General features: G+C 40.6%; 1 protein-coding gene across 4 annotated transcripts in view; it reads left to right on the forward strand.

Moving 5' to 3' along the window:
- Positions 1-25,105, forward strand: part of Itga8 (integrin subunit alpha 8) — a 179,736-nt gene that overhangs the window by 6,101 nt on the left and 148,530 nt on the right. For all 4 annotated transcript variants that reach the window (XR_009058197.1, XM_057787446.1, XM_057787447.1 and 1 more), the window contains exon 3: positions 24,497-24,597. Coding sequence is in view for 3 of the 4 variants with exons in the window: in XM_057787446.1 (XP_057643429.1) it covers positions 24,497-24,597 (101 nt within the window). In the remaining variant the exon portion in view is untranslated. The remainder of the gene's footprint in view (positions 1-24,496; positions 24,598-25,105) is intronic.

Consider the following 25,105-nt stretch of genomic DNA (forward strand, 5'->3'; position numbering starts at 1 on the left):
TTGCCTCTGAATTGTGCCCCTGTCATACAAAGCTTAAAACCTCACATGTGCCACATGCCTGTGATGCTCCAAGGCTCATTTCTTCTTTCCCCTCCACTTTCCACAGCAATGTGTGGATGACATAAAAATCAGTAGCATACAATCCTTCTGGTAAAGGATGGGATGAATGAACTAGGCATTTTCAGCCATGGATCACGAAAGAGTAAATGGTTGACCACTGTAACCAAGCACCAGCCCAAAAATATGTGATTCTCGAGTGACAGATTTGGAAGAGAAAGCTAATGGCATGTGTGAATTTATGGCCACAATGGTTACAGCAGTAGTGAGTGCAGAGTTAGACAGCTGGGATCCACGCAGAGTTGGAGACCCACGTGAGAGAAAGAACAGGAAGAGGTAGGAGGTGCCACTGATTTAAGCCAACTGAGAAAGACTTCCAGAATTTGCCTCAATGTAGTGTCTTTGTGGAAAAGAGAGGAAAATAATAAAAAACCAAAATATTAGGTAATTCAATTAGGGCGTTTCAAAGTTTCAGAACTGTGAGGGTTTTTTGTTTTGTTTTGTTTTGTTTTTGTTTTTTTTGCCAGGGTTGGGCTTGGAACATGAAATTCCTTGTTTTGTGGGATCTGTTTTCATTCGTGTTGCCTGGGCCCAGAACACGGGCCGCTCTCAGCATCTGGCTGTGGCGCTGGGGCTGGCTTGTTTTGTGATAGTGTGGGCTGCGCTGCCGCTTTCCTCATGTGTGAGGTGGGAACATGTGGGTGACAGGAGCCTTGCTTTTCCAGCCTCTCCTGCTGCTGGCGCCCATCCCCGGGGCGGGGGAAGATCATGTTTTCTTCAGCAACAAAGGAAAAGGAAAATATAGGTCAGAGCTACCCAAGCTAATGACAGAAGGAAGAACATGGATGTGACTGGATTCGGGAAGAGCCGAAAGCCGCACTCCAGGGAGCTCAGTTGAAAGGATGGGGGAGGGGACTTAGTGATAACCTTTGCCTTTGAACATCCACAAGGGAACTAGCAGTGCCCATACAGACCTGTGATCTCAGCTACGTGGAAGCCGCGGTCAGAATGTTGACAGTTCAAGGCCTGTGTAGGCTAATGAGTGAGTCCAATTCCAGTTTGGACAACTGAGACTCATCTTTAAGTGGAGCTATCACTTAATGGTAGAGTGCTTGCCTAGTACGTGGGAAGTCAGGGTCAGTCCCCAGCACAGAAAACTGTTGCAGATAAGGAACAATAACGGGATGAGGGCTGAATCTGATTGGCAGAGTGATTTCTTGATATGGATGAGGCCTTGAGTTTGAGTTCCATCACTAAATAAATAAATAAATAAATAAGAGAGGTTGTACTAGTCACAAATATACATAGATGAATTTATATATGCAGAAATATATGTTGACATATGGAAGGTAAGAGGTATATGAATGCATATGCAGAAATATTACTAGCCATATGCTCATCTTGACTGACCAAGACTTATTCAGCTGACCCTCTACTTTTCCTGTGAACAATCCCTGAGGCTACCATGTCCAAATATGCTGGCCTCATAAAGACACCTACCACCCAGTCCTAAAGGAATCTCCATTGGCTTAGACTTCCCCACAACAAACACAACTGAGTCCTGACAGGAGAAGGGAGGAGGCGGCAGCCCCCACAGTGCTTAGCAACCAAGGGAGAAGGAGGAAGTAATTAGAAAGAGGAAGCCCTTGAAACTCCAACTAGAAATGGAAAACAGATCTGCTGCGCGGCCAGTTGGGGAGTATGAACACTAGGCGCCTGTTGCTTAATCTGCAAAATTCTTTCAAGAAGCTGGAAGTCTGTGCGAGGGGACAGGCTTCCAGGATCTTGGCAAGAATACTCCAGGCAACAGATGCAGCATTCTAAGAGAAATGTTGAAAATCGTCTTGAAATTATTCTGAAAGAAGAAAACGGCGCTTTGACATTCAAGCTGATTGGCCGAGACATGCACTTGGAGCCCTGTGCGGATTCTTGCATCCATGATGGGGATGAGGGTCATGGCGAACACTGTGGAGGTGTCTGCGGAGGTGCGCTCACCTGGTGCTGTCTGGCTACACATGCAGATCTTTGTGGAAGATATATAGAAAGCTAGTGACGATTTCATCAGAAGCATCCATTCATCTTTAAGGCAAGAAACATGTTTAGTACATTTAATGAAAATGTCTCATTTTTCAAAATGCAATTTAAGTGCATGCTTACCAAAAACATGTGTATCTGCACATGAGGTGTATCTGTATAATGAATTCTAAAATAGATTAGAAGTGATGTCAGTCGTAGGCCATGTTGTAAGATCTGAGATAGGCAAGCAAGCCGATTCGCTGATAGGTGGTTTATACTCAAAACACTCTGCCTCTCACAGCAGTCCTGCCCTGTTATGAAATGCAGATGGGAAGATCGCAGATGAATGTCACCAGACAGTCTGGGGGGAGTGCACTTCAATCTCAGCCATGCAGAAAGGCCAGAACTGGGATCTCTGATGCGAAGTGTAGCACCGCAAAGGTCTGTCGACACCGCCGAAATCGATCCTTTGCCCTTCGGATTATTTTTGTAAAGATGAGGTGTCCATCACAAAACTGGGTCTCTCTTGAAATGCTTGCTGAACATTCCAAAGGGGAGGAACCGACTTGGGAGGGGCATCAGGAGGGAGCTGGGGCAGCTTGGTGGAACTTCTAGCTTCCTGATTGTTGGGAATATTTGTGAAATGTAACTGCTGAAACCCATAGAGATATATATGAGTGAATTTTACTATAACAAACAAACAACAAACAAAACTTAAAAATGGAGACAAAAAAGCCTGTTTGGAGAACATATAACAAGAAAATTATATATTTAATATGACCAGTTTTGTAGCCATTGCTACTAGCACAAAGCTTAAGATCTTTAAGCTATGGCGACTTCCGAGCTAATGAAGCAGGAAAGTGTAAGGACAGATCTTTTGAATGATGAGTGTGAGCCATTTCCCCTGAGTGAGAGTGAACAACCACATCAGCACGGGGGACCACCTTCATCATTCTTTAAATACAGGTTACTATGAGGAATGTACTAGTTACGAGAGCTGTGAATGAAAACATGTTAAGTAAGACTGTGTCTATTCACTGAGATGTCCTAACCTGCAGTTCCCCAGCTTGTCAAATTTCAGTGCGGGACCCTCCATCAAGAGTCACCAAGCCGAGTTCTCACTTCACCCATAATACTTTATATCAAATGAGTGCAATTGCACTGTTTAGCATTTACCTGCAATTTCAGGCTGATTTTTCTTTATCTCTGGTATTTGATATATGGGCACAGACTCTTATATGATACTGCCAAAGCTTCTTTATCGGTCTACAATCTGGACACATGGAGACCAGAGAAAAGGACACACAGCATTACCGCAGTAACATGTTGACTCCAGAACCGTATATAACCCATGCTATATCCCCCATCCACCAGGTCTAGTAAGGGAAAATGGCCAGATTGTGGTTCCATTTCAGCTGAGAGAGGAGCGTCTGTGTATATGTGCACGAGCATTTATTTCAGACAGGGTGGATCATCAGCTTTCCCTTAGTGTTACGGAAAATTAGCACACACCTGAGGGGTTTTAAACAACACACATTGATTGTTGTGCTGCTCTCAAAGTCCAAGTCTAAAATTGGTCTCCCTGAGCTAAAATCAAGATCTTGGCACAGCCCTGGTCTTCTGGAAGCTCTTGGGAAATGCTGCTTCCTTGACTTTCCCAGGCTGCAGACTGCCCCATGCTCTGGCTGGTGGCCCTTTCCATTTTTAAAGCTCACAGTGTTGACCACATGTTTCTCCATGGCTCTCTTCTGGGTTTCCTTTTCTGCTTTGCAGAACTCCTGTTATTACATCTGGGCACATTAATAAGCAGGAGCCCCCGCCTGTCTTCAGGTCAGGTGACTCCCATCTCAACTGTGTTCCAGACGCTGCATCTCTCCTTTATTGTTGTTTATTCATAATTTATCTGTAGGTTTGTAGACACATGGAAGCTATTAATTTGCTTAAACCAAGTGGTCAACAAGCCTTCATTGAGGGGATGATACTCCAGAATAGGCCTCAGCTAAGTGAAGCCTGTGAGAGAGAGGTGTTTTAGAGTGTTGTCCAGGGTAAAATCTGGAGGGGAATGTACGTGGCCAATAGAGAAAGGCTTGCACTTGGAGAGAAGAGAGTGCAGAGAAAGAGGAGAAAATTAGATCAGAGAGACACTGGGGGTAAGATTGGGTCATGATCCCTAAGCCACATGATTCTGAAGGCCCATGGCCTCTGTGTGTATTTATTCACATATACACAGCACAGAACACAACACACACACACATTTTAAAAAGATATAGATTTAAAAAGGAAAAGTATAAATGTATCTTACAAAGTTTGGTATTGTGTGTAGCCAGCCTTTTAACTGCGGTCATCTGAGATACTGTGATGGACGTTCTAAAGCAAAGTGTTTCATAAGAACTATCAAAGACTTCATGGAAATCATGGTTTCCCAGTAGTTCTCCATCACCTTGGGATCCTACAGTCTTCCTATTCCCTATTCACAGTTGATTCCTGAGCCAACTGAACTCATTGGCTCAAACAAACAAGCAAGCAAACAAACAAACAAACAGTACCTGGAGTTGGAAGGAAGTTTTGGTGGGCAGTAGATCTGGGAGGAGGTACAGGGGAGTGCATTTAAACAAAATACATTGTATACATGTCCAAGCTTAAATTCTCAAAGTTAAAAATAGCCCCTCAATGGGTCACCACTGAACGCACAGTTACCAAAAGAGTTGAGATTTGTAGACATTTTATGTTTCCCAAATGCAAATGTACAAAGGACATCTCTTTATCTGCTAAGGAAACAGGGATGTTTTTAAGTACATTCACAATGCATAAAAACTAAGTCAACATTGTGCTAATGCAATTTCATGGAGTCAAAAGAGCAAAAATACATAAAGTGAACCAGAACCTTCTAAAGTCTTTCTAAAAGCCTCAGGCCATTTGGATACAGTACTCTTCTCTGGAAACACACTCAAAATAATGCCTTAGCAGGCTTCCATGCATTTGTTCTGCCTGACATGATGCAGCTATTCTGTGTACAGCCAAACCATGCAAATCTTTTCCTAGAACTTGACTTTCCTTCCTGCTTTTCCCCTTCAGAGGGAATTGTGGTTTGGAGAGTTTGGGGGTTTTAACATTTGGCACTGTAATCTTTCAGGATTGTGATTTCAGAGATCTTAGATTTTTGGCACTGCAAACCTTATGGATTTTGATCTTTCAGAATGTAAACATTTACTATTATGACATGGTATTGTTTCTTTCAGTGTGCTGACCAGCATTAAATTATATGATACTTTAATAGTCAGGGTTGAGATTTGGGTTTTATACTAAAAAAAAAATATGGGAAGTTTTGGGTAGGAAGCAGGATTATTTGAATTATGGTGTTTTTAAAGGATACATTGAGCTTTTGGATAAAGAATGGACTATCACCAAGCCAGAACAGAAGCTAAGGGGATAAGGCAGGGACCTCTTACTACTGTCCAAAGAAAGAAAAACAGCTTGACATGAATAGGAGCAGTGAAGAGTGAGAGATGGGCAGAGCTGGATTTTACATTTCAGTTAGCAGGATCTCATTCTGGATCAGATGAGCAGTGTGAAAGAGAAACAAAAGTTTGACCCTAGCTCCCAGGGCAACTGGACAGAAGCTGGGAACAGTGGAGAAGGAGCATGCCTTGGTGGGACTATCAAGGGTTGAATCCAGTTATGAGAAATTTGGGAAGCTTATTTGACCTCCAAATGAATGTTTAATAGGCTGTTGGACAGACTCAGTTCTTGTGCAAGATGCCTGGGATTAAGTGTGGAAATTGCTTGTAGATGAGCTTTAAGACAATAACTTACTTTTGGGGCAAGTGTGGACCAAAAGGAGAGAGAGAGAGAGAGAGAGAGAGAGAGAGAGAGAGAGAGAGAGAGAGAGAGCAGAAAAGAAATGATATATAGATTGAAACTGAGTCCCATAACACCCCAACCTCTAAAAAGGTATTGAGTGTTTTTGGTGGTTTGAGAGAAAATGACCCCCAAAGGAGGTGACACTATTAGGAGATGTGGCATTGTTGGAGTAGGTGTGGTCTTATTGGAGGAAGTGTTTTGCTGCACTGTGGAGGCAGGTCTCATAAATGCTCAAGTCATGCCCAGTGAGACAGACCACTTCCTGCTGCCTGTAAGATGTAGGACTCTCAGCTTTATCTCCAGTACCAAGTGCGTGCATGCTGCCCTGTCCCATCATGATGATAATAGACTGAACCTCTGAGCTGTAAGTGAGCCACTCCAGTGAAATATTTTTCTGAGTTGCTGTGGTCATGGTGTCTCTTCACAGCAATAAAAACCCTAACTAAGACAGGCATAAAGGGGAGTGCATAAGGTATTGAGTGTCCTGTTAGGTGAAAGTCGAGATGTCAACAACAAATGTGATGTGGAATGAAAAGATTGGCTTTGCTAACTGAAAGTTATGTATTTGTTTTAAAAAAGTAGTTTCAAGGGAATATGTCAAGAAATGATTGGGAGAAGATAACAGAATAGAGCAAGCATGAGAAGTTCGGAGTGGGGCCAGGGAAATATAATAATCAAACATGATTACCATAGCATGGTTGCAATATGATGGAAAATTACCAGAGGGAATGTACCAGAACAATACTGACTGAAAGAGAGGGTGATACACGTAGATAGGAATAGGTGGGGTTCTAAAATAAACAGAAAGTCTAACCATGGAGGATCATGAAGGAAAACTGCTCATTCTCAGTCCTAGCTGGAAAGGAGGACTTAAAAAACAAAACAAAACAAAAAAACAGCGGCAAGTGGCTGATACATTATGGGCTGCAGGAAAAAAATGACCTTTTACTTCACTTTGTCTTCAGATTTTTATCAATGCAATAAAAAGCAAAGTAGTCGGCTGAGAATGAGAAGACCCAGAAAGCTGGAAGGAGGGGGAGTGTGGACGCTATGAACAGTCAGAACACATGGGATATTGAAGCGGCAGAACAGCTAGACATTAGACTGACCAGTGTTCCTGCATGCACTTGCTAAATGAATATACTTCTGTGTCTACTCACCCCATAGCATGGGTGTACCTGGGTGGGGTAGAATTTAAAAAAATCTCCCAGAGGACAAGTCCATCTTGGACACTGATCTTCCAAAGTATAAACTTCAGACATAGAAGTCTGGAATTCTGTAGTGCCTATTTTAACAACATTAGGAATGGTTCTTCTTTTTTTTTTTTTTAAATCATACTATGCTATGGATGGGATGGCTTAGCAGCTAAGATGCCTTTTGTACAAGCCTGGCAATCTCAGGAGGATCCCTGGGGCCTACAAAAGGCTGGAAGGAGAGAATCAGCTCCACAAGACTGTCCTCTGATCTCCACATGCATTGTAGCACATATACACCCAAGTGTACAGGCACACACAAACAAATCTATTTCCAAAATTTAAATTGCATGAACTGTTTCATTAGATGAATGGCTGGGGTCATTTTTACTGCATCATCTTCTTACAAAGGAGATGGAATTCTAAGGAATGTTCAACCAAGCAACAGGAGTTAGTTTGTGTACATTCCCAAATGCTACCAAGAGAAGACAGTTAACATAACCCTTATTCTGAAACCCAATCGGATACTATATTTAAAAGCATTCCCCTGAGGTCATATTGACATTTTCATTAGCCAGTGACCTTCCTGGGACTACCATACTGAGACATTTTCATTACTCAATGCAAATGAATGATGGGACATTAAATAGAAGCATGCTGTACCTTTGACAAATAAATGTAACACATAGTCCATATTAGAAGCACTTGGTTTTAGAGCTGAACCCACAGTCAAGGCATGTGATCCCAGGTGATTCCGTGAGAGAAAGAGAATTCTAAGAGAAAGAGAAAAATCTAGAAGAGGGATTTGAGGGAGAATAAGCATGAAAAATTCAAGGAGCCAAATTAAAGTCTCTTTAGTTGGAAGTGACAGGAATCACCCCGGTAAGATGAAGGTTCTATATGGCTGATTTTTCAGTGAGAAAATCCTCTGCCACTGGGTTGAGAGTGGAGTTGAAGATGGTACCCTTAAGCCAAAACAGCCCCCCAGCAAGCCACGTCAGCAACTGCAGCTGAAGAGCACGGTGGCTGCCACGAGGGATGAGGCAATGGAGACAGAAAGAAATGCAGCGACTTCTGATTTGAGAGAGATTGAGAAAAGCAATCAGCAGAAAGTGATGATGGGATGGAACTGTGGACCACAGGGTTGATGAGTGTCGAGGATGTAATCCGGCAGACTCCTGACTTGCTTAGTGGGATTGCTTTAAATCACACAAAACTAATGGACAAGACAGACATGACAGTCTTTCCATAAAATATTTAAGTCCTATGGGAAACCAGTGCATGAAATTTTATTCCAAGTAGATGTGTGCTAGTAGCAGAAAATAAAAAAAAGAATTTAGGGGTGCAGAAAGATTCCATGTTTGACCGAAATGTGTGCATTTTGTAGGGCAAGGAAAGCTTAAATTGGAGGAAATGATATAGAGACAGAGTTGAAGAGTGGTGAGTGTGTGCACGTATGTGCGTGTGTGTGCATGTGCGTGTGTGTGCATGTGTGTGCGTGTGTGTGCATCCATGTGTGTGTGCGTGTATGTGCATGTGTGTGCATGTGTGCAGGCATGCGCATGTGTGCATGTCTATAGCTGGGGTTGTTAGGTAAGAGAGAAAGCCATCTCAGCCAATGCGGACATAGCGAACTGAGTTGCAGAAATTGAGGTTTAAGTTGATGGCTCCATCACGACAGTCCAACCACAGTCAACTTTGCCCTGCAGCCTCTCTGTCACACTTGGGAGTTGTTCCTGCCTTGGTTCCTAAGCTAGTCTTACATATGGATTATGATTTCTCTTGGGGAGCTTTTTGGTTTTTTTCTTTATTTCTAATTTCTTGCTCTTCTCGCTGCACCATATAAATCAGCAGAATTCCCGCCCTCTAAAATTGCTTACATTGTCCCAACAAAAGTCCATATGTAATTTCAGAACAAACTTTACATAAAACTTTAGTCAAGTAACATATGAAAAACATTTCAAATAACATTATATGATGTAGAACTCATTCATTTTTATTGCTAAACAAAACTCTAAATAGCACTGGCTAGCTACTATAGTTATTCAAAACAAGAAGCTTGGAATGGTTCTCTGTTCTATGGAAGATGATTTAGATATGGAAATAATTATAGAAAAATTAGGTTCTCATTCAGAGAAGGAAAATATAAAATAGGGATACTGTAATATAATCATTACTATTGCCATCCCAAACCCATACATATGAACATTATTATTTAAGCTCTAAAGGCACAAATTTATTTTTATTTAAGCATCTTAATATTTGAATACATATGGGGAAAACATTGAAATTGTGGTTTTGATAAATGAATTTAAAAGTTTCACAATTTTCAGAACAGAATAATTTATTTTTCTGTTCTTAAATTGTGAACGGCTGGATGAGTTTAGCATGAGCAGAAAGTGTATCCAGGAAGTTGAAGCCTCATGTCCTTTTGGTTGCCCTCTTATAGAGCGCTATATTCAGTTACCTTAGCCAGAAAGGAAAGAAAGAAGGCAGGCAAGAAAAGGAACTTCTGTGGCCTAGTCTTGTCACAGAAAAACCCAAGAAAGAGCCTTTCATCACTGATACAACTCCAAGATGACAAACTGTCTTTCAACCAGGTACAATCATTTTCTGAGGTCTTCCGTGTCCCCCAGAATGTGAAATATTCCTATTGGTAAATAACAGAGAAAATGCTTTGGACCACTGCTAGCAACACTGCTTGGTGCCCACCACTAAAACCCATGCCTCATGCAAAACACATTACTGCTTGAAACATTTAAAATAACCAAATATTTTTTCAACTTGAAAAAAAGAATTTACAGCCTTCTTTATTTATTTGGTGTTGGCATTGGCATAGAACTCCATCTTGTGCAAACTAGAAAAACATTCTGAGGACGGATGAGCTACGTAACCAGCCCTTTTGTGTAGCCAAATTTTTCTTTCGACCACCAGCTCACAAATAACAACATAGAGACTTTTTAGTAAGTGTGAAAGTTTGGCCTTTAGCTTAGGCTTGCTCACAACTAGCTCCTATAACTTAAATTAATCTTTTTTTTAAAAAAAAAATAAATAAATGTACTTTCTACCACAAGGCTTTTACCTTTCTCCCATCTGTTCATCTGATTTGTTCCTCTTCTCTCTGCTGTCCCCACCTTTCTTCTTTCCTCTCTCCCCAGAAGTCCTGCCTAGCTCTTCATTAAATTCAGTTCTGTATTAAGCTAACCACAGTGACACATCTTTACACAGTGTAAACAGACACTCTGAAAAACTTTTGTCACTTGTTTGTTTGTTCATTTGTTTTTTTTGTTATTTTGTTTTGGGATAAGATCTTACTAAGTTAGCCTAGGCTGGCCTCAAAATCATAACATTCCTGCCTTTTCCAACCAAGTGAGGGGACTGCAAGATGTGCCGCTGAAGCTGCCATGTACAAACGGATTTAAGGAAATGATTTAGAGAAGTTGGAGATAAGAAAGAATTGCAGAGGGGGGGGGAGAGGGAGGGAGAGAAGGAGGGAGGGAGGGGGGGAGAGAGAGGGGGGGAGGGAGGGAGAGAAGGAGGGAGGGAGGGGGAGAGAGAGAGAGAGAGAGAGAGAGAGAGAGAGAGAGAGAGAGAGAGAGAGAGAGAGAGAAAGGAGGATGGAACTAAAGGGGAAGTAGGAGAGAGCTACAAGAAGGTAGGTAAGAGAAGCCTCGGACATGGAGATCAGATAAAGTCTGTGTCCTCCGGTGTGGAGAGCAGGGCATGGAAATTCAATCTGGCAGGCAAAAGTATGACATTCATCCATACCACATGCGTGTTTGCACAATATGTATATACCTACTTACATAGGGAATGCATATGTGAGTTAAATCACCAATCCCAGTGATTGACACCATATCATTCAATCAGAAGAAAACCTCCCTTGAGCGTCAGAGACAGAAAAAAGTCAAAAATTTATTTAAACACTTAAGAACTCCCCACAATCAAGAATGGAGCCCCAGAGCTCTCTTTAGCATTTTATTGGGGGCGGGGATTGAGAGTAATTCATCTGGAAGTTTGATTTTTCTGTGACATAAAACCCGGCTCGTGCTCTTTTCTTGAGCTTGTTTCTTTTAGACAAGGGGTTATCTGTCACCATCATTTTATCTTGAACTTTGCATTGAGTATTCTTCATTCTCACATGCAGAGCTCCAACTCAAATGCAACCTTTACAGCACACATTTGATGATGATCAAAATTCAAATGTTTAAAGATTTCTTTCCCCTTTCTTGATCAAAACTGTCTGGACAGCTCCTGCAACAGCTTGAAGAAAATCCCTGAGGTGACAGACTTGGAAGTGATGAGTGAAGGCGAGAGCCAAACTTATTGTTTTTCCAAGTTGAAATCGAGAGCTTTATAATTTCCCCAAATTGTCTCATCTGGCGAAATGTTTGGTCACACCTGTGTAGCTTCAGCTTTCCCGCCCCTTCCCCTGGTAATCTATCCTCGCTTCAGGTTTTCTCATTCCACTGAACGCACTGGAGAAATCTGCTTTTCCTCATTTGTGTACTGTGTTCTGCAGCCTTGCACCCCCCTCTTGCTCTGAAATACATATTTTCCAAAATAAAAAGACCTAGAGCTGGTAGACTTTGCCACTCACTGGGATCTTTACCCAGACTGCCCAGATATCAAATTTTAGGGGAGCTCATTTACAGCCCAGAAAACAGAGCAATTGCTGTTTGCAGACACCCATCTGTATTTCTCAGCTTGGCTATGTGTCTTTTCAGGGTATCTTCAGGTTTGTCCTCATCTCCTGAAATACATTAACAGGAAATGTCAATCTCCCCAACCCCGACTCAGGCACACTTACTTTTTCAATAAAAGTGAAATTGTACTGAATAATTTATCCTGGGAAAACTTCTGAATGAATGCATGGGAACTGGGTCATTCATTCAGTAAGCACTTGTGGATGGTTTACTGGGTGCCATGAATTATTGGAATATAAGTGGAAACTACAGAGGAGAGACAGGATAGTCTCTGCACGTGGAATTAATGCATGTTGTCAAGGGAGGATCAATACCTGTGCAGACTAAGGTACCATCATCTCAGACAGTGGTCAGTGCTGTGAGAAAAAGCTGTTGCCAAGGACAGGAGAGTCGCCAAGAGTCAGGTGATTTAGGAGGTGTGTGTCTTGGGGAAGCGGCCGTTTTAACTTCTACCTGAGCAATGAGGAGGAATCAGCCATGAGCAAGCACAATACAAAGAACATTCCAGACATCAGGAGGAGCAATGGCAATGGGAGAGTCTTAAAGGCTGGGTATATTTACAGGCCAGACCAGCAGAAATCATAACTGAGGGAGTTTGAGGCAGCATAGAATCTGTGTTGCTCCCTAGGCCACATAAGGAGTGTTTTCTTTTCCCTTTCTTTCTCCCTGCCCCAGAGATAGAAGAACCACCACTGAGCAAAAAGATTGAATTTCTGCCGGTGGCACAAACCTTTAATCCCAGCACTCGGGAGGCAGAGACAGGTGGGTCTTTGTGAGTTCAAGGCCAGTCTGGTCTACAGAGTGAGTTCCAGGACAGGTTCCAACACTACAGAAAAACCCTATCTCAAACAAACAAAACAAACAAAAAAAATTGAATTTTCAATAAATGGTTGTTCTGGTTTGTGTGATGGTTTGGATGTGAAATGTGTCCTACAGGCTCATGTGTATGGACTCTTAGGGGCCAGTAGAATGTGGTTATAGGAAGTTGTAGAAGTTTCAGGGGATAGGACATGGTTGGCAGAGGTGGGTTTCCGTGGAGGATGGGGAACCTTTGAAAGTAGAGCCCAGCCTTAGTTTCAATCTAGTTCTGTCTGCTTCATGGTTGATAGGATGTGACCAGCCGGCCCGTTGACATGGCTTCATTGCCAAATGAACTGAAATCTCCTGACACAGTGAACCCAAACCCATGTTTTCTCCCTTCAGTGGCTTCTGTCAGTTATTTTGTTGCCACAGTGAGAAGAAAAGTAACTAATACAGTGGTGTGGGGATCTACGGCTTGTCATGCTGAAATAAGCACAGAGTATAGGAATAAATTCAACATGAATCATAAGCCTCATAAAGTTAAAAGGCAAAAAAGAAAAAAGAAAAAAATGAGAGAAGGCATATGCAACACACACACACACACACACACACACGGAAGAATCCATATCCCAAACTTATGATTGATTATTATCCATCAGTAAAGCCACTAAGCAGACTTAACAGGGAGGAACGAATGGTCCACAAACATATAAAGGTGATCAAAGTTACTATATTGTGGGAACATAAATGAAATAAATAGATAAATAAGATGCCCTTTCCTGTCCAGGTCCCTAGAAAAATCTTAGCTTTCCTGAATAGCAGATTCCCCTCCCCCTTGCTCTGCTGGTGGGCCTGGGAATTACAGTTACTTTATCAGATGAAATAGATTTTTACAAGGATGCTTAGAGTCCACGTGTATGCAGGTGAAATAGATACCTAACACATATGTGGTTATCTAGTGGGATATGTTACTATATAAGAATTTAAAGGAATGAATTAGATTTATGTCTGTCCATCCACCTGTTCACCCATGCACCTATGTTTCTATATACATGTACATCTGTCTAGCTAGCTAGCCACCTGTGGCTGTCTCTCACAGACTTAGTAAATACAAAACACAAACACACTCACCTACCTAGAGATCACAGAATTCCATTTCTCAATTAAAAGAATAGTCTATCAAATGTTGACAAAGTATAACTAGATTTTGCTCTATCTTTTCTTTTCTTTATTATTGTTATTATTTCGCACAGTTTGTAAACTATGAGTACTATCAAAGTTTTAAGTAGCTAATACTTTAAAGAGAATTTTATTGCACATAAAAATAATATGGATTTTCAATTTCTGTGCTCACACATTAAAATTTTCTTGCAATTATGCCAAGCTCACTTTCCTCTGTTCTGGCTGTGGTTTGATTTGACTCCGAGCGTAGTACTGGGCAGTTGTAATAAAGAACTGCGGAAGGCTGCAGTGTCCAAAACATTTATTGCCTGGTCCTTGACAGATGCAGAGCCTGGATATATATTTTTCATGAGATTGTTTGTTTTGGGGCATGTGTGTTGAGTGCATGCAGAAGCCAGAGGTAGAGGTCAGCTGTCTCTTTACTTGTTCTTCATCTGAGTTTTTGAGGCAGGATCTCTCACTGAGCCTGAAGCTCGCCAATTTGGCTAGACTAGCTAATCAAAGGACTCTCTTGTTCCCACCTCCTCAGGGCTGGGATAACGTGGCATGCCACATCACATGTCTTTCACATGGCTGAGGAGGATTAGATCCAGTTCTTTCTGCCTGCATATCCAGCACTTTATTGCCTGAGCTGTCTCCTTCACTCCAGTATTCTTGTTAGACACGCACACAACTCATGATGGTGGCACAGCTAGAGGAGGAAGTTGGCATGGGCAGAGAAGGACTTGTAATGCTTATGAATGTGAGAAATCTGGGATATTGTCAGTTCTGCCAGCATTTACGTAACTCTGTTCTTCTTTATGACAGAAAAACTCTCCTGTGTATATATCCAAATTTCTTTATCCAAATTCTTCAGTTGACGGACAGTTAGGTTAGTTCTATAACTACTGTGAACCATGCTCCAGGGATATGTATGTATCTTTGTGATGCATTGGCCTGTGGTCCTTTGGGTGAATACCTAGGAGCAATACAAACTTGGTTATATGATAGAGGTATTCTCAGATTTTGGAGGAATCCCTATACTGATTTCCATGGTGACTGAATTAGTTAATATTCTCATCAACAGTGGTTTTCCTATTGACGTTTTATCTTTTGTGAATTGACTTGGGAATTTCTTTATATATTAATTATATTTTTGCTTCTCTTGGAAAAAAGCATATAAAATTTCATTGTTTATTAACTTTGTAAATACTCCCCTTCACTTAGAAAACTTTAAATTGTGCATAGTTACTTGGCTAACGTTTCCTGTCTTGGACTTTGTTTCACCTGCCATTTATAATCTGTTAGGAAGTTTCTAAGACTGAGTGGTCTTTTCAGGTTTGTGGGGCAGACAATGCTCTCTTCTGCTTCAAAGGGCATGAAACCTGCCCTAAATGCTCTGTTTTGTCATTAGTGCAGCAGTTAGGGTTGGGTTTGGATATGGGTAGGAAAATAGAGTCCATTTTGCCTGTTATGATTGGGGAAGAAATTAATATAGCAGCCGAGAGATGTGTAAACCCTGAGAATGAGAGCAGCTTCCATGGATTATGGAATCTAGAAGTGTGGAGATCATAGAACATGATCTCAGCTGCCCAAAGCATACCGAAGACGTGGATGTCAGGACGACATCTGGGAGTGGCTTGGACACGTGATGAAGCATCACATCTGCCACCAACCACTAAGAGTCTGTCTGCAGGTGCTATCAGGAAGGGAACAGGCTCCCTGTTTCCCTCTTCTTGTTCATCCTGAATCCTCCTCATAAGAAAGTCCTAGAAATGTGTTTTCCAGGGTTTGGTTCGTGCCATAAAAGGAGACTAGACGGGTAGAAATGGCGATGAACAGTGAGAGCTATTGCCTGGGGCTACTTTTTAGTAAGGTCAGGTCAATTATATCAAAGCCATCTTCCATGTATGGGAGGCTCATTGAGCACCAGTATGTGGTCGATAGATATGGTATGATAGTATGGTTGGTAGGTAGATAGTGTGTGGTAGATGGATATGTGGCACCCTGGGTCATGCCAATTAGCATGAAAGAATCTCGTTCCAAAGACGAAGATGAGAAATTAGGAGAGATCACTTTCAGCACCAACCAAGAATGTGTTATTTACTAGAAATGTTGTGGAATTACAATGGTTGGAATGTGTGTTTCTGTTGTAATGGAGGTTGAGCCTTACATGAGGTAGGCAAAGGGTCTAGCAATGAATTCTGTTCTCAACTTTCTCTTTAACTTTTTATTTAGAGAAAGTCTCACTAAGTTGCCCAGGCTAGGCTTTACCCCATTCTGTAGTCCAGGAACTCTTCAAACTTTTGAGCCTCCTTCCTTGGTCTATCAAGCAGGAGGACTAGATGCCTGTTTCACCAGGCTCAAACTAAAGTGAGAAAAATTATAATTCTTGAAACTGTCATTTAATCAAAACATTTCTCCATTCCCTTTCCTCCCTCTAATCCTCTCTTGTACCCTCCCCACTCTCCTTGAAATTCATGGCCCCTTTCCATCAATTATTATTGAATGCATATGTGTATTTCTATATATATGTATATATTCCTATATATAACCTTTAAAATTTTCAGTGAATAAATTTGTTGATGTCATTACATCATTTCCATGCTTATAATATTGTACCTTACTCAAAACTGTCCAACCATCATCATCCCCCCTCCTCAATATTCTCACTGATCCCCTTCTCTTCCCCAAATACTCCTTCTGTTTTCATGTCATAACTGCATGCATGTGTATTTACCTTGATATTTCATGATGAAACAATATGTTATATTTTACCTTTCTTCCCCTCATGACTGTCCTTGTCTCCACTCTGGTCAGACCTTTCTCCCTTTTTGCAATCCCTACTTCTACTTTCATATGTATTGATATTCTTAAGTCTGGATTCCTCGAATAAGAAAAAAGATATTCACCTTTCTTTGCCTCTCTTTTTTCCATTTAGTGTGATAGTCTCCAATTCCACCTGTTTTCCTACAAAGCACATAATTTCACACTCCAAGTGAATAAAATCTCATTGTGTGGCTGTGCCACATTTTGTTTATCCACTCACCTGTGGATGGGCATCTAGACTTCCCTTATCCTGGCTCTTGTGGATAATACAGTTATAAACACAACTGTACAAGCATCCCTGTGAAATGCAGACTTAGAATCCTGGTAAACACCAGGAGTGGTGTCACTGGATCACGTGGCCTCTGGTGTCCCTAGGAGCCCCGCCATGTTACACTACAACCAAGAGTGTATGTGAGTTTCATTTCTCCTGCATTCTTGCCAGCACTTGTCATCTGTTTTCCTGACGACAGTCATCTGGTTAATGCGACCTGAAATCTCATTGCAGTTTTCATTTGCCTTTTTCTTGTGGTTAAAAATGTAGAATTTGTTTTCAAATAATCTTTGACCATCTTTATTTTGTCTTCTAAGAGATTATCTGCTCAGTTCATTCGGTTACTTGTTGATCAAGTTTGTTTCTCCCTTGTGAAACAGAATTTTTATTTTTATTTGTTTAACTACTTTAAATTGTGTTCTTATTGTGTATGTATATGATGTGTGTGTTTGTGGGCACACGAGTAGAAGAGGACAACTCTTGTGCAACAAGCTCTTTCGTCCCATCTTTATGTTGATTCCAGGACTTGGGTGAAAGAACTCACACTTCTGTGACTGGTACCTTTTTCACTGAGCAACATCACCAGCCCCAAACAATGGTTTTATAACAAAATGAAACATGATAAGATAAAATTGAAGCCATCATATTGAAGCTGCATAAGAAAAGCCAACAGAAAAATAAAAGAGACTCAAGAGAAGTCACAAGAATCAGAGACTCACTCATTTATAGATTCAGAAGTCCCATAAACATGCTAAACTGAAAGTTGTTATATATACATATATATACATACATATATACACATACATACATATATATACATACATACATACATACATACATACTTACACACACAAACACACACAGAGGACTGGTGCAGAGCCATGTAGATATTGTGATTGTTGCTTCATTTTCTGTGAGTTCATATGAACTCTGTTCAGTAGATTTAGAGGTTTTTCTTCTCCTGGTATCCTCCATCCTCTGTCTCCCCAAATCCTTTTCCTTCTCTTCCATGGGATACTCTGAGCTCTGGGGGGAGAGATTTGATGGAGACATCTCATTTAGAGCACTGTGTTCCAAGGTCTCTCTCTCTTCATAATGTTTGGCTGTGGGTCTCTGAATCTGCTGCAGCAGGAAGCATCTCTGGTGATGGCTGAATAAGGCACTGAGCAATGAGTAGCAGAATATCATAAGGAGTCATTATTATTGCTACTTTTCTGAAAAAAGGTCAATAATATTTAGATTTACCCCAGGTCTCTAGGCTAGGTAGACTCTGGTTTTTGGTCACCCAAGCAGTATCAGGTGCAGGTTCCATCTCATGGAGTGGGCTTAAGTCAAAGCAGACCTCGGTTGGTTACTCCCACAAGGTTTGTGCTGCCATTGCCCTAGTATGTTTTGCAAGGGCAGATTGTAAACCAAAGGTTTTGTGTTTGGGTTGGTGTTTACTTTTCTCTTTTGGTAGCCTACAGGGGACCTTTCCATGTCATAGACACCAGAACATGGGGGTGAAGGTTCTATGTAGGCTCAGGTTCAACCTCTCCATGTTCTATGAGTTGTGTGGGTGTTGCCTTCTGTAAAGGGGCCTTGCTGTCAGTTTGTGGACCCAAACAGAATTTTTAAAAGATGGCTTGTGGACGTTCAGGATCAATGAAAGAATAACATCCCCCCATGAGAACAGATGAGGGAAAATTGAGAGTGATGCAGTAAGAATCTTCTCTATTACAGTGCTTAAGCTGGAAATGGAATCAACGAAACTCATTCGTTGGTATTCTTCAACTAGAAAAATTTGTTTCTCCAAATAACCACAGTTTTCTCTCTTAATAAAGTTATCATTCAGCTCGATGTTTAATAGCAAAGCAAAACAAACAAAAAAAAATACTTGAAAGACACCCAGACAGAGTCACATAATTCAGTCCCACAACACAAAGCCAGACTTGGAACCGGAATTATGTTCCTCGTAATTTTCTTCCTTCCTTACAGAAGCCCGAGTCTCTTAAGTCCGTTGGGGATCTCTTTTAACTGTGAGTGTTTGAGTCGCCAGTCTCCTTTCCCAAACTTTTTACTAGGTTAGAAATTTCAGAGCCGTTCCAGTACTTTCTCCCCATGCTTAATCAAAGCCACATTGACAATCTTGTGAGGTGTCACCTATTTTACTCCTGAGCCCCACAAATCACTAGTAATAACCCATTATGCTTGTGTGTCTGTGAGTTTCTTTCTAATTCTTAGTTGTAGGTTGACTTTCTGAGTTTCTAATTAGTTACTTTTTAAGGATTTGGTCAGATTGCTAGAAGATTCTGCTTAATGTGACTGTCAATTTATAAATATCTTTCATGCCAACTCCTGATTATGAACTTGGTGACTTTTGGTCACCTGCAAACAGAAGGACTGAGAACTCCCAAAGGTTGAACCAACCAGCCAAGACCACTTAGTTAGTGGAGGCAAGATTCCTTGGCCTTGAGGTTTTGGTCCCCCATCTGCCTAGTCATCAACGGCAGTGTTTATGAATTCCATTTCAGGCTTTAAGCTGCATGATGCTGTGGTTCTTTGCCCGTTGTGTGCATTTGGGTGAAAATTTCCAGAACTTGTCTTAAAAAAAAAACCCTAGGAACATCAAAGCTAAGATTTTTAAAAAGGAAATTCATGATTTTCTACTAACATGTCACAATGTAAGTTTTAGATTCAGATTGAATACATTATTCTTTTAAAAAATGTCTGCAGTCATAAGTAAACCCGGCTGAAGTCTTAATTAGGTGTTTACTTTGGCCTTACCTAATAGAGCTTAAAACTTCATTTTGTAATGTATTTATTTGAGAGGGAAGGAAGAAAAATAAAAATCTGTATGAGAGGAAACACATGCAGATAAGATGGCTGAGGACAAATGTCCTTAGGAATTCCTTAGCTATACAGTATAGTGGAGCGGGGCAGATGAAGTCAAGGGGAACGTCAGTTGACTAGGACTCAGGGGGAAAGGACTGATCCCTGCTTTGGATTAGGACCTGAAATGTGTTACACTTGGGCTGAGTTTCTCTTATCTAGCGTCTGTCAGGCCGAGATCTGCAAAGGGAATGGAAAACTGTGGTATTATGGACACGTGCTACTCAGTTAAAAGCCAAGTCCTGAGCGTATTTTCATGATGGTTTCTGATGCATGCTGAGACATTTGGTGCTCCTCTGGCCAGGGAGAAGGTGTTTTTTTAAGTCTTATTTTTCTTATGCGATGTCTGTGTGTTTCTACTTGGGTGTGCATCACCTGTGTGAATGGGTGTCCGGAAGAGGTTACTGGATCCCCTGAAACTGAAGTTATGGGTAGTTGGTTGTGAGTGGCCCAAGTGGGTGCTGGGAATTGGCTTCTTGTGCTTTGGATGGGTAGCAAGTATTCTTAATGGCTGAGCACTCATTCTAGCCCTACAGGAAGAATTTTACATCGGTTACTATGAAAACTAGCCAGCTTTCTTCAAAGATCATAGGACAATGATCTGGTGTCCTATCAGCAGTAACTTAGATGTACATTCAGGATGCTCAGAACCCACACTGTGAGGAAGCTAGAATTATCTCTGAAGTGTGAAATGTAAGGGGAAGCATCCTTTAAGTTGCGAGGTGTCTTATATGTATTTTCATGGTGTTTGTGTATAATGAAAGCTACTCTCATGTACGCTATCATTTTGCAGAGCTGGGGATCAAACTTAGGTCTGACACATGCTAAACAGGCACTCTACAGTTGAGTCATAGTCTCAGTCCTAAAACTATCCTGTAACTTACCCTTAAAAAGACATTCCCACAGTGTATTAAAATTAGTTTTCAAATATATTTAAATTGGCAGGTACCACTACAGATATACACACATACATACATACACACTATAGTATATATACAGTACTAAGATATATATAGTATCTAGTGTATAGTATGTAATAGTATATACTTTGATAGATGTATATATACTATAGAAAACATAAATTACGTAATGTATCTATCAGTGCTTTGGTTACTTGTATGTTGCTGTTATAAAACACTCTAACCATAAACAACTTTGGGAAGATAGTTTGATTTGGTTCATGCTTCCAGTAGAGCAGAGTCGATCATGATGGGGTCCATACGAGAGCAGGGGCAGTAGGTTGACTGAGTTTCATCTTCACGTAGGGAGCGGGGGGTGGGGGTGGGGACTGGAAGTAGGCTGTAGCTATCATTCTCAAAGCCTTCCCCCCGTGACCTTACTTCTCCAGCAAGGCTGTACAACGACCTCCCCAAGCATTGCCATCACCTTTGGGACCAAGTGTTCAATTACATGAGCCTATGAGGGACATTTCTCATTCAAACAACAGTAACCTAGCATCATTAACATTTTAGCATTGATAATAACATTCAAAATCTATTCTCTTAGAATCTCCAGTATATAATAAATCATTAAAAACTTTGGGCGCCATACTGTCTGATAAATCTTCAGAATGTCTGCCTCCTAGCTGCATCTTGTTCCCTTTTGATCACGCCTCCTCCACATCCTCTAACAAACACCACCACACCATGTGTTTCTGTAAGTTTGCTTCCTTTGTATCCCACCCACAGTTGTGCTCATGCACTGTGTGTGTCTGACTGACAAAATATACTACAGACCATTAATCCACTGTTACAAATAATAGGATTTTCTTCTTTTTTATTGTTTTTATTGAGCTATATATTTTTCTCCCGTCCTCTCCTGTCCTTTCCCTTCTCCTTCTACTCTCTCCTATGGTCCCCATGCTCCCAATTTACTCAGGATATTTTGTCTTTTTCTATTTCCCATGTCTATCAGATCCATGGATGTCTCTCTTAGGGTCTTCATTGTTGTCTAGGTTCTCTGGGATTGTGAATTGTAGGCTGGTTTTTCTTTGCTTTATGTCTAAAAGCCACTTATGAGTGAGTACGTATGATATTTGTCTTTCTGGGTCTGGGTTACAAACATTCTTCTTTTATCAGGTCAAATAATCTACTGTGTTTTTGAACCACATTTCTTATTCATTCATCTACTGGTGCCCACTAACAAGAACTCTGTATCTTGGCTACTGTGAGTTACGTTATCATGAGCATAGAGTGAGGATAGCTCATCGACACACTCCTTTGAGGGGGATATAGACATTGAAAAAGGGCTTCTGGATTGTGTGGTCATTCCATTTTCAACTTTTAAAAGAATGTGCATATTATTTTCCATGACAGATAGACCAGTGCATATCCATACCCACCTGGTGTAAAGGTTTCTTTTCTCACTCTCGCACCAGAATTTGCTCTAGTCTTTTTCCCTTTTCCCCTTTTTCCCCCTATGGTAAGTTGATATCACAAGTTGCTATCATATGAGACCCTATGATCTCACTGTGATATGAATTTCCATTTCGCCGATGACTAGTATATTGAACACATTTTCATTTACTTGTGTGCCATTTTTACAATCTTCTTTTGAGAAATGCTTGTTCAGGTTGTTTACTCAGTTTTAATTGGTGTTATTGTTGTCTTGCTATTGAGTTGTTTGAATTTTTACAGTTGAGATATTCCCTTATCAGATGTACGGTTTGCAAATATTTCCTTCAACACTATAGATGGTCTCTTCACTTAATTTGACACAATTTCATTGTCTATTTTTCCTCTGTTGCTTGTGTTGTTGGGAGTCATGTCCAAACAAATCTTTGCTGAGACCCGTGCCATGAACTCTCTTCACTCCTCTGACAGTTGACAGTTGGAATACCTTTTGAGTGGGGTCTGTATGTGGGTTTGTGTGTGATAGGGGCTGAATTTCTTTCTTTTGCATGTGAGTTGTCGAGTTGTTTCAACCATTTATTTAGTAGCTGTCTATTCTGTTGTATGTTCTTACTACCTTTGTTGCAGGTCAGCTAGATAAACCGAAAATGTGCGAGTTTATCTCTGCCCGCTCCATCATGGTATGCCAGGGTGATGGTGTTTTGATTTCTATGGTTATTCAGTCTTTTAAAGCTAAATACAACGAAGTCTCCAGGTTTGTTCATTTTGTTTATGACTGCTTTGGCTATGTGGGATCTTTGCTTTTCATTATGAGTTTTTCTTTCTGTGAAGAACCTTACTAGAGTTTTTATAGAGATTACATCAAGTGTGTAATCATGTTGAGTGCCATGGTCACTTTAACGTTAGAAAATTTCCCAAGAGGAACCTGGGCTATCATTTCCACTGATTTTTGTCTCAATCAGCTTCTTTCATCAATATTTTATCGTTTTGACATACTAATGTTTTGCTTTTGATACAAATTTAGTACAGAAAATTTGATACTATTGTGTTTTATTGTTTTCTTTAATTCATTCACAGATAGTTCTTCTTTAGTATATAATAATGGTACTGATATTTTTGTAGATGTCAAGGGTCTCCCTACACAGCCCAGGATGGTTTTGAAAGTTCTATGTAGCATAGGTTGCCGCAAATTCTCCTTCTTCAGCTTCCTCAGAACTGGACTATAAATTTGTGACTCTATAGTCAATTCTGATTTCTAGTGTGTATGTGTGTTTGTGTGTGTGTGTGCATGCACGTGAACACAAGTATATGTGCTGCTGTAATAAACCCCTAGGGCTTTACATATCCAGAACAACAACTCTATCATTTAGCTATATCCCCAGGCTTCTGATTTCTATTTGCTAATTTTGTAGCAATTTTACCAAAAAAAAAAAAAAGCTTTTTGATTTTTCAAACAGAGTTTCTCTGTGTAACTGTCCTGGCTATCCTGGAATTTGCTTTGTAGACCAGGCTGGCCCTGAACTCACAGAGATCTGTCAGCCTCTGCTTCCCGAACACTGGGATTAAAGGTCTGTGCTGCCACTGCCTGGCTCAAAACTTTATTTCTAATTTTTTTCTGGAGCATTTTGTGTTTTGTACATATAAGACTATATTATCTGCACAGAGAATTATTTTCTTCCTTTCTGATTTAGATGTCTTTCCTTTCTTTTTCTTGTTTATAAGTCTACACATTTTTAATATTTTGTTTGGATATATGTGGACAGGGTGGGATCTTTGGGTGATAACTCAGCAGTTAAGATCAGAGGACCCAGGTTTAGTTTATAGCATCCACTTGGGGAAGCTTACAACTGCCTCTAACTCCAGTTCCAGGGTTCTGATGCCCTCCTTCAGCCCTGGGAGGCACTGTTCACATGTGCACATGCAGAAAAGCAGGCACGCACGCAACGCACGCACACACACACACACACACACACACACACACATACACACACACAAATAAACTCTCTGATCCTAGATTTAAGATTTTAACTTTACACCATGAAGTATTATATTAATTGTGATATATAGCCTCTGTTGTGTTCTTTCTGACATCCCTAATTATCGAGAGTTTCGAACACGACAGAATGCTGACCACTGGCAGTGATTTGTCTGCACAGATAAAATGAAGGCATGTGCTTCTTTTCTTGTAGAATCTTTGTTTGACTTTGATATCAGGATAATTTTGCCCCTTGAAAATATTTGTTCCTTTTCCAACTTTTTAGACAAGTTTAAGAAAAAGTGGCATTCATTCTGCTGGTGTCTTATTGTATCGATTGATTACTGTAATTTTAATTGGCTGTCATACTTAATAAACTAGCCACCATTCATTTTTCTTGTTAGACAACAGGAAAATCAGAGTTAATGGAACCAAGGAACCTATAGAGTTTAAATCAAACCAATGGTTTGGAGCAACAGTGAGAGCTCACAAAGGAAAAGTCGTGGTGAGTATGAACGGCTCGGGGAGCTGCCTGCCTTTGCATCACATGGTTTAATGTTTGATCTACACACTTTCCTAGAGGGGTGAGCTGGTTGACGCGCTCGCTGCTGAGAGAATAGCGGTGTATAATACCAGACGGCCAGTGATTGAAATTAAAAAATCCATTTTTACAAAATGTGCTCAAAGCTATAAGAAATGAAATCTTTTTTCCCTAAAATTCCAGATATTTGCAAACACTTTAAAAATTACTAGGAAAAATGGAAAATTAAAAGTGACACCCTGAAGGGGTAAACACCTTATTGTTCAAGATCAATTTAAAAGGCTATTCAAAATTGGTCCTATGCAGATTCCCACGCTAGCCAGAGAAAATAAGTCTAGAAAATGACTCTATGGTTGTTTAAATATTCCTCTATTGTTGTGGGATAAGTTTTTCTTTAAAAATACCAGCTGACCAATGTTTCTGAATTCATTAATGATTTTAAAAGCAAACAACCCCACTTTTAGGTTGGATC

The sequence above is a fragment of the Chionomys nivalis genome, chromosome 13 (genome assembly GCF_950005125.1).
Source record: "Chionomys nivalis chromosome 13, mChiNiv1.1, whole genome shotgun sequence".
NCBI lineage: Eukaryota > Metazoa > Chordata > Mammalia > Rodentia > Cricetidae > Chionomys > Chionomys nivalis.